This window comes from Crocodylus siamensis, chromosome 10 (genome assembly GCF_052110815.1).
Source record: "Crocodylus siamensis isolate JL-2025a chromosome 10, ASM5211081v1, whole genome shotgun sequence".
Lineage (NCBI taxonomy): Eukaryota > Metazoa > Chordata > Crocodylia > Crocodylidae > Crocodylus > Crocodylus siamensis.
The window spans coordinates 34,455,859-34,472,190 of record NC_143404.1 but is presented as its reverse complement, the minus strand read 5'-3'; the positions used below and the strand labels follow the sequence as shown (position 1 = coordinate 34,472,190).

Genomic DNA, 16,332 nt, shown 5'->3' with positions numbered 1-16,332 from the left:
TCCGACCCTAGAAACTATGAAAGGTGGTCCAGCTGCAGTGCCAACTTAAACCTGCTGCATGCCCAAGGGGCAGCAGGACATGCCATGGCTGGATGGTGCCTGGGCTAGTTGGGATCAAGGGACCTGCTGCAGGTCAGATTTGGCCTACGGGCCATATTTTGCCCATCCCTGGCATAACAGATAGAGTAGCAGTTAGGCCTGCTTTACTATAGGCCTATTTCAGATTACTGAAGGAAGGAGAGCTGGTGCCAAACTTGAGAGCGAAAGAACTTGGAGAATCAATTCCTCCTATGGTTCCAATTTACCATTCCAGTAGAGTCTGTGCAAGACAAGTCCAACACAGCACCATCTCTACTGTATTAGTCACTGTCCCTAGATGTTCATGTTAGTTGTGACAATCTACTGAAATGTCACCAGGCTCTACTACTCCAGGCCCCTTTAATGTCATTACAGAATCATAGGGCTGGAAGGGACCCTGAAGGATCAGAGTCCAGCCCCCTGCCTGAGCAGGAAAGACATCTGGGGTCAGATAACCCCAGCCCAGTGGACTTCCAAGCTATTCACCCCAAATTACAACAGTTCAACACCCTCCCCCAAGATTGGCTCCAAATTTCCACCTTCTGTACAATTTCCAACTTGAACCCTAAATACACTTAAGACTTATGCAGAACTTTGTTCAGGTTCCAAGAAGGCTTGTGAACCTAGGCAAAAGATGGCTCAAGTGGTCATCTAGGCACCCTGGACCAAATGCATGTCACATTCAACTCCATAGACCTCAACACAGTTATACCAAGAATTAATCAAGGATCAGCGAGAGGAGTGTGGTCATCAAATATAAGCACTGTGGGATTTTTTTTTTTATGTTAGGATACATTTCAAGGTAATCCATTAAAACAGTGTTTCTCAATCTTTTTTGCCCCAAGGAACATTTACCTAAACAAAAAAGCAGCATGGCACACTAACTGTGTAGGGGGGGGGGGGGGGGTTGCCAGGCAGACACTGATGGGAAGGGGTGGTACACAGCTAGCCAGGTGGCATTTTGGGCTGGAGCCGTGCCCCCATCTGCCTGTGAAAGTTCTTGGCAACCCCGATCCTCTGGCAAATCCAGAAGAATTTTAGGAATGGGGGGCAGTGGGCAGCAGCATTAGGGAGAGAAGGGGAGGTTGGAGAGAACAAACAAGGACCTGAGTTTTATTGCACTAAAATATACTCCTGGACTTCTCTGGGAGAGAGATTCCTCCCTGGATTTTGATGAAGTGCCCTTTTAAAAAAACAAAAAAACAGCTTGTGACTGTTCACACTGATGAGGCCTCTGTGATCAACCAACAACTCCAGAAGATGCCACTGCCACTAATATAGTCATTAATAAGCCACTCCATTCTACATGTTTACAGTTCTTCTCTGAATGCAAGACCTATTATTCCCATTTTTCTCCTTAAGACTTCATTAAAAAGGGCAAAAATGCCTATGAAAGATGCATTTGTCATTGGATATCAGACATCAGTGGTTGAAATTCTAAGGTGTTTGGGCAGCCTGGCTGGCTACAGTCTACAAACAGTTTAGTTACCAGGCAGTACAAAAGAAGAAAATTATAAAAAGCACAGAACTGTAAAGCTGAAGATTGGGTGAGAGTGTCATCTAGCCCAACTGCTTCCTCATAGTCTCATGTTAACTGAAAATTTTAGCTGTCGATCAAGATTGTAATCCTGAAGCATCTCTGTAGGTAAGATGTAACAACTGTAGTACAAAAACTAAAACCAGAAAGGAGGGTGGCATCTCCTTCAACCAACTTCACTGAATACTTTAGCAGTAAGTATGCCACCAGAGGAAGCTACTGATTTAGTTCTTCAGACACACCTTAAACTATGAAATGTAGCTTCAAAGTTCCTTCCAATAGCTGGGCAAGATGACTGATGAGCTCCAGTTGAACAAAGAAATGCCCTTTGAAGCTGAAGCCGCAGCCAACATCAGAGCAGCTTGGTCCTTAATTTGGCAGACTCCTGCCAATTAAACAGGTTGCCAACCACCCAGATATAGGTGATTTAACTTACTGTACTACTTTGGACTAGCTTGTTGCAAGTTGCAGCTTAAACATGTTTCTCCCCCATTTCATCATGTTGCTAAAAAGCAGTGTTCAAGTAAGGTGATTCATGATGATTCAAGAGACAGTCACAGATCAGTTCTACTATTATTTATTTTTTTAAATATTTTTGAAAAAATATAATTTTTTTACAATATTTTCAACTTAAACACTATTCACACTGAACACGTATGGCAGCTTAACCTACCCAAATATGAAGTTTAAGAAGCCAAAACTGTTCTAGCTTTATTAAAAGAAAAAAAGTTGTTGTGCTGTAGACTATTGTGTAGTGATGAATAAACAAAGCAAGGGAAAAGCACCACTCAAATCACTAATGCTAGGGTTTTTCTTGGTTAAATCCAACTATATTAAAGTTGTATACTAGAAGTTATACAGTTCTATGTATGTGGGTTCTTGGAAGAAATTGTGATGAAACTCACATCTCCTTTAATGTAATTAAGTGAAAAACATTTCAAAAACATGATAACATTGTAAATACAGGACATTTCTTCCAATCAATTGGATTTTAGTTCAGTAACTGAGATCTAGGACTCTGTACAGGTCTGTAAAATAGTACTGTTATAGTTCATGCTTCTCAAAAAGAGCATGAAGTAAAGTTTTTGATAAGGGAAAATCATTAGTAACAATACTGAAGTTTTAAAGGAAAGTTAACTAATTTGCATAATGATCAGATAACCTTGCTTTTCTTTTTAAAGTTAAGGCATTATCCAGTGCAAGTTAGCACCAGTTTACATGTTTTCGTTAAAAAACAGACCATCCTCAGTCAAATCCTAAAACCTATTAAAACAAGACAGAGTCTGCAAGAGATTTTCATAAATTTGGTACTTTGTCTCAACTTGACTGGTGCTTCTTACCTCACTGTTTCCTTCACAGAAAGCCAGGGTCCAATTATATTTTCATTAAACTTTTGACAGCTTTTTACTTAATAACAGTCTCAGCACTTTTATTAAGCATGCAAGACTAACAAAACTTTGGCAATGCATAAGTGTAACACAGTGACAAGAAGAGAGAGCTTTTACAATTAAATCTTCTAATACTGGCTTCACAGTGTGGAAATTGTGCTACATCCACCAAAAGAGGGCCCAGTCTACTCAAATACTCAGTACTTCACCCCAGGAACAAACTCCTTCGCATTTGGATTCAGATTACTCTTGACCTAAGAGGAGGAAAGACATGTCTAGTGTAAAAAAATTGGGACTCTCAATTTCAATTACATCCTTGTCAAGATAAATATGCTCATCAGCACAGCTTACAGCAATTTATCAGACTACAGCCCGATTTCTTAAATACATTAAAAAGTACAGTAAATTTTCAGACATTTCACTTACTCATCATTGCATGATAAAAGTATGATTAGAAATGAAATGCTAATAGCAGGTGAATAAACTACTAGAATCTGCATCCAGGTCAGAGATATCCTGCTGAGAGTATCATGAGCAGTGGCCTGAGGTGCCTGACAATATACATTTGTTTTAACCACATTCAGTTATGCAACTTCAGCAAAGGATTTTAAGAAGCTGAACACCAGACTTGACTGCTCTTGAGGTCTAAAACTGCACATACATTCTCACTTATTTTGTAATCAGGTAATCTATATGACTTTTCCAGAACCAATACAAACTCCGCTTATTTCCAACTTTCATGCATTTCCTAACAATAAGTCAGGGAACAGATTGGAAGACCTGTCAACAGAAATGTTATTTAAACATTTATTACATATTAGCCATCACCAACACCACTACTTGTCATCTTCACCCCATTATACCATAAGCTTTGTTATTTAAGCAATAGACTAAAGTCTAGCTAGGCAAAACGAGGGGGGGGGGCGCGTTAAATATCCCAGAGGCTTACTGTGAAGTCCTACTAGTTTTAAGCAAGAGGATTCAGTACACAAGCCCAAAAACAACTTTAGCAATGAAATGTAGGGAGGTTGATTATTAGTACTTGAGACTAGAATGACAGTAATACAGCTCCAGAGCAGAGACCATTTTGAAACTGTAATAGTATAATGCGTAATATTCTGTTTAAGTATGGGGAAAATGCATGTTAAGGAGACTTTGGCTTAGGTGTTGGAACAGAGATTGGGAAAACCATGCGTTATAGTTCAGAAGAAACAAAACAGGAGCAAAGTTACATTATGGACCTACGCATCTCTATTGACAAGGTTAATTATTTCAATTTAATTTTTTTTTAAAAACTGACAAATAATCTGAAAAGCAGCCTACCACCAGATCTTCCAGTGATGAGCTCTCACTGATAACAAGGTCATTAAATTGGTCCTGGATTTGATCCATTGTTTGTGGGAGATCTCGAGCTGGAATAAACCATTCATGTTCTTCTTCCTCTTCCAGCATTTCTTGAAAACAGCGTTCAATAAATTCTTCTTCCCACAGCTCCTCTTCAATCTAGTGTTAAGAAGGGAAAATGTGTTAATGTATACAGTAGCTCTAGGGCTAGGTTTTTCAATGCAGGGCTGACTAGGTGATCAGCAGGGATCCAGATTTTCCATTTCCCATGGAAAAACAGAATAAACCGTGGATTTTACTTTTACCAGAGGCAAATGCAGATTTCTTGTTTTACCGGAGAAACCTGTGGATTTTGCAATTTTGCAACCAGCTCCCTGCAGGACAGCAGAGTTCTAGCCCACAGGTGGCTGGGAGGGAGCAGGAGGAAGGCGGAGAGACTGAGAGTGCCACGTGCATAGACATGCACATGGCCCCAAGCAGCCTGCAGAGCAGCTCCAGCAGGTGTGTGTGTGTGTGTGTGTGTGTGTGGGGGGGGGGGGAGCATATATGTGGAGAGGGGGATTGAGCGAGACCCCTTTACGGTGGGAGGGAGTCAGGCCCAGCCAGGCAGTGCTTGGGGCCTGAGGCCGCAATGCGCAGCTGGAAGGCCCCAGCTGGAAGCAGGACAGGGCTGTGGGTGGCTCATCCAGAGAGGGGAAGGGCCAGCTCCCTCCCCGCTGCTGTGCACATTCCTGGGTGGGAAGGGCAGGGTGGAAGCCCACAGGCTGCACCTGCCCCACATACAGATCTGGGGGGCAAACATCCCCCTGTCCCCCAGGAGTGGGCATGGTGCTGGGGAGCTGCCCCCACCCCAAGCCCGCAGCAGGGGGCTGCAAACCTGGGTCTGTAGCATTAGCAGCTGTCCCCCCCACCACCCCCAAGCAGGGCTGGAAGAGTAGGGTCTGTGGGTGGGAGGCAAGGAGCACAGGGGGGGGGAGGAGGAGGAGTGAGAGGCACAAGCAGGGCCGTGGGTGGCCTTTAAAATTTAAAAAAATAAAAATAAAAAAAAAAATCACAAAATTTGGGGTTTTACTAGAGAATTTACGATTAAAAGAAAAGGAAAACCAGGATCTCTGGTGATCAGCACCCTAGTGTGAACACCCACACACTATAGTTCCCATCATGCTACCCTCATCCAAGTATCTTTAAAGTGGATTCCAGGACCTGACCCCGACTGTGCCACTTAGCTCAAGTTGAGAGCACTCCTTAATCTGAACGAAGTGTGCTTGAAAAGGAAGCAGCTTGGGTTGGTACACACACTAGTGGTCTCTCTCTCTCTCAGCATGAGTATTATTAGACATTGGATTAAAAGACAACTCCCCTTTAGCTCTTGCCTAACACCGGAATGGAACTGTATGAGACTACTGAAACTTACCAAAATCTGTTTCCCATAGCACTGGCCTCAGTACAGCACAGTTCCTCCGGCTATGTATTAGGATTTTCATCTGGTATTAGTTCTAGCAAGAACCCAGGCATGATTCCTTTCCCCAAAGGGAACTGTTCATTTGGTTTCATATACAGTAGCCCACACATGACCTTTGACACAGGGTTAACTAAGTGATGGTAGAGAGGAGGGAAAGGGGGCGGGGGGGGAGAAAAACAGGCCCAAATAATTGTGTGAACACAATTCAATTTCTTAAGGAGGCTATGTTGCTATACACAACTGTAGCCCTCAGCAGAGTTTGAATCCTTAGCCCTCACAGCTCTGCAACATGTAAACAGGCTCTCCCCCATGCTGTAGTCTTAGAAATAGGATGGTGGCTATGGGCTGCACTGGACTCAAATGTTTGGACTAAGCAACAAGTGGTGTGATAGCCAAGAAACTGACAGATCTCCTTAGCCAACAGGGGCCATGATCCAAAGCTCCCTAGCAGGGGGCATTTGTTTTGGAGAACCTTGGCAACAGCACAAGGCTTCCCAATACAAGAGAGGCCACAACAGGAACCCATTTAAGGAGGTTCATGTTCACCTGCAATGTGATTTAGAATTGGCAATTTTCATGTGTCTGTAAATTCAAGTCTGACAAAGACCACACATTATTCTAGACTTTACTCTACCAAATCAAAACCTACAGAGAGATAGAATCTTAGAAAAATTGATCCAACAACTTTTTCTAATGGAAAGTGTTAGGCACAACTGGTCTTAACATTCCCACAACCAAGCAGTTTTCCTCACAGATTTATCAAAGATTTGTATTGCTCACATGTTTACCAGTCACGAATAAGCCACACAGTAACTCACCCCAGTAAGATGAGCTAAAGGTTATAGAAGTTTCCAACCCATACTCTTTCCCATAAGCAGGGATCTGGGTTTTCCATTTCCAATAGAAAAACAAACAAACAAAAACCCCCCCAAAAAACACACAACACAGATTGTTCACTTTAAAAACGGACCGATTTTCCATTTTTGTAAAGAGCTCTTGCAAGCTACTAGAGTTCCAGCCTACAAGGGGCTGTGGGGAGCAGAAGGAGGGCAGTCAGGCAGGGGGCACGACATGCATGTGTGCACTTACATGTGCACATGGTCACCAGGCAGCCTGGAGAGCTACTCCGAAAGGGAAGTCGGGGGGGGAGGGAGGAGGAATTGAGGCTCCCCCATAAGGACAGACTGAGGGAGTTGGGCAGGGGCTGCTGCCCAGCCCAGGTGGTACATGGGGCCTGGGACTGGAATGTGCAGGAGCAGGGCCTGGCTTCCTTCTACCGTGTGCACTCCTGGGACCCCTCAAAAGGGAACAGGAGGGCACATGCCCCCCAGATCTGTGCACAGGATGGGGCCTCAGCAGCTGCAGCCTGCCCCTGAGGGGAGAGCAGCAGGACGGGGAGCCCCAGCAGGCGCGACTCAGAGCAGTAGGGTGGGGCCAGGTGGGGAAGCTCCTTGGCTCTGCAAGCCCCATGCCACCCTGGTGAGGTACCCCCTGCCCACTTGCTGCTGGGTGGGCGGGGGTGCCTTGTCAAGGCAGCAGCAAGGAGCTTCACTGCCCAGTCCTGCTCTGCCCTGATAGGTCCCATGCAAGATATGCTCTGGCTGTGCTGCCCATGGGGGAGTGGGAGCCAGGCTCCAATCTCTGCTCTGCTAGAACAGCCACCATGTCCCACAGGCAGAAGCTGGGGCATGGGGCTGTGGACTCAGGTCTCTGGCCCTGTAGCCCTGGCAGCTGGGGGCCGTGGTTTGGGAGTGAGGGGCCTGGACCTGCATCCTAGTGAGCAAAGGGGGCAGGTGGAGCTCTGATTTTCCATAAAAAACCCAGAATCAAAATACCAATATTTATAGAAAGTAGTTACTTATTTTACTGATGGAGAAACAAAATGTGGAGAGTCTGCCACTTTCAGAGACAGATCAAAAGGGGGGGGGGGGGGGGGGGGGGGGGCACAAAAGTCAGGCTATCCCATATCCAGACTCCCAAACTCTTACTGAGGCTCTCTGCTGCCTCTTTAAAAAACAATGCCCCCCTCCCATACACTTTGGTGCACTCTATATTTACACAAATTGGGAAGCAACTTACCTGCCTGTTAAACTCCTCTTCATTTTCCATCCACATGTACTCAGCAAATGGATTGTCATCTTCATGAGAGTGACCATTAATAATCACATCTTCATTGATGATGCTTGGGCTAGTACTGCTGCGACTTGGATCTTTCATGGCTGCACTTCTGATCTGAAGTCTGAAAATTAAAAGTTGCAGCATTGGAGAATTTAAGCCTATTCTCCCATCATTCACCTTCTGCAGAAACCCCTTCTAAGCAATCGCGGGTAAATACCTAATCTGTATTCACAAACTCCATATACAGGCCAAGTCAAGTCTGATTGTTATGCTTGTAACCAGAGCCTCCCCAGAGAAGGACAACTTCTGCAAACCATAATTGACAAAACAGGGACCAACCCTGACGGGAGCATTCCCCAAATAACTATTAACACAGTTCTTTTACCAAGCCCCAAAAGAACACTGATGCTTTCCAAGACCACTAAAGGAACCAACAGAATTGCTAAAGCAGTTACTCTGCAGATGTATAAAGTAGTTCAGAAGTGTTAAAGTGACAGGGAAATTAGTCTGCATCTCATTTTTAAATCCCCTTTATCAAGTTTTTCAATAAACCAACCCAACATCCACTATTTTAGGAGGCAGTACACAATGCTTCTTGGGGAATTATTTCTTTGAAAAGGAGTTTGGAGCAGGGTGGTACAAAACAGTCCGACTTGAGAAGAGGAAGTTGCTTCAAACACCAAACTAAAATATAAGTGTGGACACACGCATAAATTTCACTGCTCAGACACCCTGGGAAAACTCCAGGATCTTATCTGAGTTCTTCATAACATCAGTAACCATAAAGTACTATGGTTATCCAATTAACAAAAGCCTACTAACTAAAAGGGGTTTCAGTGCAAGAAGGACAATACAGGTTTGGCTCGGATCACAATTCATTAATGTATTTATACAGTTCCTTAACTATATTAGAGGCAACTTCTTTTGAAATCTGAAGTCTGAATTCTGTAGCAGTTGTGCAGCAGGTTCAGCGAGTTGCAACTGTAATACTGTTCCATGGGATACACTGAATCCTGAACTTGAGAACTGCAGTTAGTCAACACATTTTCTATTACCTACATGTAATTTAACCGTGGATTTATGATAAATCCACACTGAAATAATCAGCCTTTGCCGTTTTACAAAAGTGCAAGGTCAAGGGTGCAGAGTATGTGCACCCTTTCATAAGGCTGGCAGGCCACAAGGTTCAAATAAATGCACAGAACTTGTTCTCCATCCAGTTTGGAGTAGATTCAAATATTCCATTTATAATGTTTGCCTACAAGGTATTCCAAACCCAGTCGCTTGCTAATCTTGGGAACTTCATACTTTGGTCCCAAAATGAGACTTTAATGTAATCAACTCATGCATTTCATGATATTCACTCCTGCTATATTTAAAGTGAGCAGCTTTCACATACAAACAAACTCCTCAACTCATTCCCCAACTTTTCCTACTGCAGGCTGTAGTAAAGTCACATATTGCACATGATGCTGCAGTGTCAATTTTGTATCTCTCAATAAGCAGAAGTTATACAAGAGTGATTAAAGCAGCCAGTGATTAAATCAGCTGGGGACAGAAAAATACAAATAAATTTAAAATATATATGCCTGCACTCTCTCCCCCACCCCTCTGCTACATGACAGAAATTGGCTCACTAATTGTGAGATGGACCAAAAGGTTCACTTTGTCCAAATATTAAGACCAAGACAGAAACAAAACACTTTAAATTTTAGATAAAACATGCATTGCTTCATGAGGGGAAGAAAAAGACTGGAGGGATTTCTGTTTAAGATTTTTAATGCAAAAATAAAAAAGACAATGCCAATTTAACCTGCAAAGAAACAGAATGAGATGAGACATTAGACCACCCTAGGGAGTATCAAGAGTTTAGAAAGTAGGTTTTTTTGGTCACAAGTACAAATAGAAAGACTTCTATAGATATGTATTAGACAATTTCAGCAGCAAAAATGCATTATTGTATTTTATATCAATAAGTCTAAAGCTGCCTCAAGAAAGTACAATTATTTATAAAAATTTGTTCTTCACCATTCACCAAAGCAAGATACCAGTGCCAAACAGCAGCAAGCTCTCTTCTCACATAAAGAGCACCTTAGAGATCTCACAGAAGGAAGCTGTTAGAGATACAATTTCCAAACCATGACAGGGCTGGGTTGGGGAAAACTGACAGTATCTCTCAATTACCAGAAATAACAATGAAAGCAACCACTTTATACATTAATTACTAAGGGAGAGTGAGAGGGGGCAGTAACAGCTGAAGCCAAGAAAGAAGTGCCATAATTTACCTGGGAGCTATTTTCCAGACTTATATATGACCCATTACCAATAGAGAATGGTGCTGCTATTCCACCTTCAAAAACTGAAAGGGTGAAAGCCTATATTCTCAATTATATTTGAAGGGCATTGACAGCATAAGCTCTGAATACAAATTATGTCTGGTCATTTTTTCAGAGGGAAGAATGCATACAAATACGTGTATTATTAGAAACCAGATGGGAAAAAGAAGGTTCTAGATGGTCATATAGTCACAATAGTTTAAACAACTCAAATATTTATAGGACTTATCCCCAGTGCTGTAAGGAAACTATTTTTTACAAGCAAGGACTGAGACCAAGATTACGAATTTATCCAAAACTTATACGCAGTCCATTTACACATGCTCTTTGACAATGTCACTGTGGGAGTGGATAAAGGGTGTCTCAGGTTGGAAATTTCCAAGGAAGGGCACTTCAACCCCCATGTTTATCCCAACCATGCAGCTGGTCCAATAAGAGATATCACCTACAAGAATTCAAGCCTTTCCATTTTCAACAGGTGCCTCACTACAGCCAACTAGAGAAACAAATCCAAGGATGACAAACAGAGTATTCACAAAAGAGGCCCAGGAACCAGGAGAAATATTCAATTCCATCACAGCAATAACTGAACAGCAGGGGGCCTCAAGGCTCTACTTCAAATTTCATGTTTAATATATAATGCTGAGGAACAAACAAGAATAGGGAAAGGTCCTGCCATTATACTGCTATCCTCATCCAAAAAAAATATGCACCTGATCTCAATGAGTACACAACAGATGGTTCAAGAAGCACAATAAAAGCGACTTGGGGCATGTAAAACTCATACAAAAGACTGAAGAGAAAGGGACTGTTTACACTGCAATAAGAGATAAATATGGATAGATCAGCTTTTCCCTACCTCAAAACAAGAACAAAGGAAGCAATCACTTACTCACTTAAATTAAGCTATTGCAATTTGGAGGGGTGGGGGTGAAAAAAAATCTGCTTCCAGTCTGCCTCCCTGTAATTAGATGGCAGAACTCATTACAGCATGTTGGTAATTCCAGAAATCAAGGAGATACAAGGAAATATTGAATATCCCTATACCACCACCAGCTGCTACTAGCAAAGTTTTGTAGATCACAAAGCTTCACTTCTTCAGGGTTTAAGACAGACTTGTATTAGGGATTTAGAAGAGCTGGGTCACCGAGGGGCACAAATCTACCCATCTCTGTGACATTTCTGGCACTCTCTGCATTATGCAGTGCTCACCACCACCAGCTGGAAGAGAAGATCAGCCAGACAAAGTCCCTGCACAGATTGCTATGAATTCCTTCCAACCTTTGGAGTCCTTATAGCAGCCTCTTAGCATCTGTCAGGAGCAACTGGCTAAATACTTTGCTTATTTACATGCAGCCCTACCACCACCCTGCACACGTGTTTGTATGACATTAATTTCATTTTTGTGGCTTGTTAGCGAGCAGGGGCTAAGCAGCCCAGGGTACATAACCAGATAACGTTCAGAGCTACGGGCTGCAGCGGGGGCCGGCGGTGACACACAGGACTGGGCCCAAACCCGGTAGCCTGGGAGACAAGGACAGGAGTGAGCTCTGTCCAGGCCCCGGCAGGGAGTGGGGGGAAGAATGCGGGCAGGTGCTACCGCAGGGCTGCAGACCACAGACTTCGTGCCCGGCGCCGTGCGGCCTGGGGGACGGAGCGTTACCGGGAGGCCCCAGGGGGAGCGAAGCAGGCTGGACAAGAGGAAAGAGACCCCGGGTGGATCCTCGAGCTCGGCCTTGTCGCGAATGCCAGCGGGGGGGGAAGATGGGGGGAAAGAGGTGCCAGCTGCACGCTACCCCCCACCCCCCGCGGGGCTCCCGCGGCCGCGCCCCGCCCCGCCGCGCTCCGCCCCGCCCCCCCGCGCTTTGTTCGCCAACAATGCGGCCCCGCCGGCGCGGGGGGGGGGCGGTCCCGGCATGCCCCGCGCGCTACCCGCGGGGGGGGACCCCCCCTCCGAGGACCCGGATGGAGGGCGCTCGAGACAATGAAGCCGGCGCCATTGGGCGGCCCGGCCCGGCCGCTCGGCCCCATCACTCTGAGAAGGCCCCGCCCGTCCCGCCCCCGCCGGGCCCAGGGTGCGGACGAGCCCGCCCCCTCCCCAGCGCGGCACACCTGACGCACAGGAGCAGACAGCCGGGGACGCACGCGAACCTCGCTGCTTCCTGCTACCTCCGCCGCCTCGTGCCCGCTCTTTATTCGCGTTCTCCGCCCTCCGCCCCTCTCCCCTTCCAAACACAACAGCCAGGCCGGACGTGAGATCACTTCCGCTACCTGTGTGACGTCATATGCCACGCCCCCTCTGATCCGGAACCAGACGCCGGACTACAAATCCTGGCAGGCCGCGCGGCTGCAGAGCTGGGGCAGTGAGGCCGAGAGCCGACGCTCTGCATGCTGGGATCTGCAGTCTTTCGTCTCATGGTGGCGTCATCCCGCAGCCCGAGGGCGGGGCTGGGGTGGGACTGGGGGCCTTGCGTGCCGCGCTGCATGCTGGGGCGTGTAGGCCCCGCACGGTGCCCGTTGGGACCAAAGGGGGGGGCGTGCTGCTGAGCCGCCATCTTGGGGGGGGGGGGTGACGCAGGGCGCGCGGGCAGTGGTGGTCGTTCTGTGGCCGGGCCGGGGGCCCCGCACTCAGCTTCCGTGTCTGCCCTTAGCTGCCCCGCGGGGTGACCAGTGCCATTTGCAAGTGCCCCTCAAAACAGGGCTCGGCCCCAGCCTGGCCGCCCCGGCGCCTCTCCCGCTTGCGCGGCCGTTGGAAGCGGCCCGGTGGCTGCGGTGAGGGGGTGGCCGAGGCTGAGGCCCGGGGTGCGGAGCCTGCCCGTGCCCCTGCTTCGTTCCCGGGCTGCCCGGCAAGAGCTGCCCGTCCCGGCGGTATACGAGGGGCCGTAGGCGGCGGTGTCCGCGCCCCCTGTCCCGAGCGCGAGTGGGGCGGGCTGCAGCTGAGCCTGGGGCGGGGGCTAGCACGGGCTGCTAGAACTAATACTGGATGATAACGTCGACTCCGTATTTTTGGCGGGTCCTAATTCATCAAAACAAAACAAAGCACAAATGCGAGGCCCTAGTCGGGGTCTGTAGACTGTTCCGGGTCCACAGACCGCTTCTTCCATACGTTAAGAAACCGGGTGAGATCCTGACAGTTTCCGGACCCAGCCCGCAAGGACCTCCGTGGTCTGTATCCTTCAGCCTTGGCCACTCTTCCCGCCACCCCCGCCCGGCTCTGGCCCGGGAGTCCTGGCCAACCGGCCAGGACGGGGCTATCGCCTCCAGGAGTGTCCGGCCGCAGGGGTGCTAGGTACACATGGGGTCAGTGAAGCAGGACACAGGCTGCAGAGCTGGGTCCACTGGTTGAGACCAGATGGGCAGCCCAGCAAGGGGAGACTGGCTGGGGGGAAGAAAGGATGCGGGACTGCAAGGCATCCTGGGAGACCAGGGCACTGTCACCTAAGGAGCTGGGGGAGGTTTGGACCAGAAGTTCAATACACCAGTCTAATCTAAAACTATTAAAGATACTACTTCCATCCAGGTTTGTCTTAAACCAGGCTCCACCATTTTGAAACCAATCTATTTGCACTGAACTACTGTTCTGTTACAAGTTTGTACCTGTTTGTGTAACTATTGTACCTTGCCTAGGAGGTGAATACAGCTAACATGAACCAGATTACCAGTACATGTGCATGAGTAAGGTGGCATATCCAAGTTTTGCAAGCAGCTTTGCATATGCAAGTACCAGTATATTCTAGCTCAGGGCTGCCCAAGCAGCAGCCGACAGGACTTCCCAGCACAGCTCTGGCACCCAAGGGGTGAACGCCACCACTATTCTTCCCTGCCCCTCCCAAATCCCTTGCTCACTCCTGAAGTCAGGGGCTTCAGCCACTGCTGTTAATTAAATTGGCAACAGGGAAAAAGGGGGCAAGCAACAATGGTCACCCCTTAAGTCCTGGAGCCATACTGACAAGTTTCCACCAGAGGTGGGTCACCTCATGTAGCACATGGGGCAAAATAAGTTGGACAGCCCTTTTCTAGCTGCAAAATCAAGGTGCCTTCCTTCCTGCTCTCCATTGCAGTAAATAGCATACACATCACAGCATGACACTGAAATCGTGTCCTGGGTCACAGGCTCTCTGCAGCTGCCAATGTCTTGGAGAAGGTCTCTTTTCCTGTTAATGCCACAGCCAGTAAATTTGGCACTTAGCCTCTTCTCACATGCCTAAACATACACGCTGGGTGTGGTAACACTGGATTGTTTTGCTGCACACTTGTGTCTGGCTGCAAATAACTTTCAGGTCACATGACTACCTGAGAGAGGAGAGACAACCAGTCTAGAAAAGAACTTACCTGTATTGACTCACATAAGAAATTAATAAGAAATCAGTTGCATTGCAAAATAAATACTGCTTGAAAGTTTTCAGGACAAGTTTACCAAGTGTTCAACCCTCAGTGGAACCAGCACAACTGCAGTAGCAGTTGGATGTTGTGGCTCATGTCATGGAGGGGCTTCATGGCCAGAACTAGTGGAGCTTTGACTATGCATATCCTCAGCTGCTTAGAAGAGGGCACAAGTGTTGGGAGAGACAAATGCTCACAACCTAGATATGGAATTTAGCAGCATGTGGATCTGGGCCAAGGCTCCCATCCTCCTTGAACCTTTTTGAGTGGATTATGCCATGGGGACTTCTAGTTACTCAAGGCGCATATGGGTATAGGAATTAATGTAGTCTAGATGACAGAAGGCCACAATGTGTCACAGTACTTTATTCTCCAAGGCTGCTCAATGTCCTCTGCATTGCCCTAACTCCAATTTAGCACCCATAGAAGAAGGAACTGAAAGTTACCACCAGTTTCTTCAATATCTAAGCCTCATTGCTGATTTAGTTAACAATGAAAAACGTGGCATTAAACACAACCCATCCATTTGGAATGGAATGAGACCATCAGCTCAAAAAAACCCCCAAACCAAACAAACAGCTTCTAGATGGGATCCTCTCTCACTGCCTCTGAGCTAAAAGTAGTTTAAAAGGTTAAAAAGTAGTTTAATTAGGGGAAGACTGAAATCAACTCAGTCTAGAATCACCCATTCTCTTATCAGACTAAACAGTGGTACAGAGATCTTTGTGGGAAGATGAAAATCCTAGAGAATCAAGATAGTAGACATACAGAGCCAGCTCATACATACAGCTTAGGACTTCAGGGTTATCGGATTTGGGTTGTTGCTTAAAGCGGGGGCGGGCAAACAGTGGCCTGCGGGCTGCATGCGGCCTACCAGGCTGTTCTGTCTGGCCTGCAGGGCCCCTAAAAAAATTAGAAAATTAATAGTTATCTGCCCCTGGCTGCCTGTCATGTGGCCCTCAATGGCTTGCCAAAACTCAGTAAGCAGCCCTCCACCCAAAATAATTGCCTGCCTCTGGCTTAAAGTCACGCAGAGTTTGTTCTTAGTCCACGACAAGTTACAGAAAAGCAAGCCACTGCAAAAATATTTGAAAATTACAACCATGAAGGGAGCAGGTAAGTAAATGATAGATATTCAGTAGGAACACACACAAAAAAACTATATGGAATTACTGAAACTGAGTATGTTGGAACAACACAATAAAATGAGGCAATATAAGTTAAGTGTCCTGAGATTACATTATGATCCAACATCCCCACAACACATTAGGAGCCTCTTCAGAGGCTGCAGTGGGTATTTAATCAGTTCCTGGAATAACATCCCCAGTCAAAACTTTGAATTTTGGAACTTATGTAAATTTTTTTTTTTTTTTTTTTCCACACACAAGAGACATGTAAAAGACAGGAGCTTTTGTGCACTGGTCTAGTGATTAAGGCTCTAGGCTAAAACTCAGGAGATCTGATGGTGCTGATTAATGAATCCAGAGACCTCCTCTGAAACTATGCTTAATTTTTCACCCTTCTGCCTCATCTTTCATCTCTTCCACCTTTAAATGTATACCTTGGGATAGAGCTCATCTCAGACAATTTCTAATATTTAAGTACAGTTATGCAGAGCCCTCAAGGACCACAGGCAATATCAAGCACTATCTTGTATACAGCTCCCCCCTTACAAGAGGGCTTTAC

The 16,332-nt window shown here is 46.3% G+C and overlaps 1 protein-coding gene across 3 annotated transcripts; it reads right to left on the bottom strand.

The window, feature by feature from the left end:
• Positions 1-2,176: 2,176 nt before the first annotated feature.
• On the bottom strand, positions 2,177-12,540 carry PAIP2 (poly(A) binding protein interacting protein 2). 3 transcript variants are annotated; one of them, XM_090064217.1, is made up of 4 exons: positions 12,385-12,540; positions 7,889-8,048; positions 4,327-4,506; positions 2,177-3,257 (listed from the first exon to the last, which is right to left on the bottom strand). In XM_090064217.1, exons 2-4 carry the CDS (start codon positions 8,024-8,026, stop codon positions 3,201-3,203), a joined length of 375 nt encoding a protein of 124 aa, XP_089920343.1. In that variant the 5' UTR covers positions 8,027-8,048; positions 12,385-12,540; the 3' UTR covers positions 2,177-3,200. The 3 variants fall into 3 exon arrangements, with proteins under 3 accessions (XP_089920343.1, XP_089920342.1, XP_089920344.1); XM_090064216.1 differs by having other exon boundaries at positions 12,376-12,533; XM_090064218.1 differs by having other exon boundaries at positions 12,415-12,530.
• Between the last annotated feature and the right edge of the window lie 3,792 nt (positions 12,541-16,332).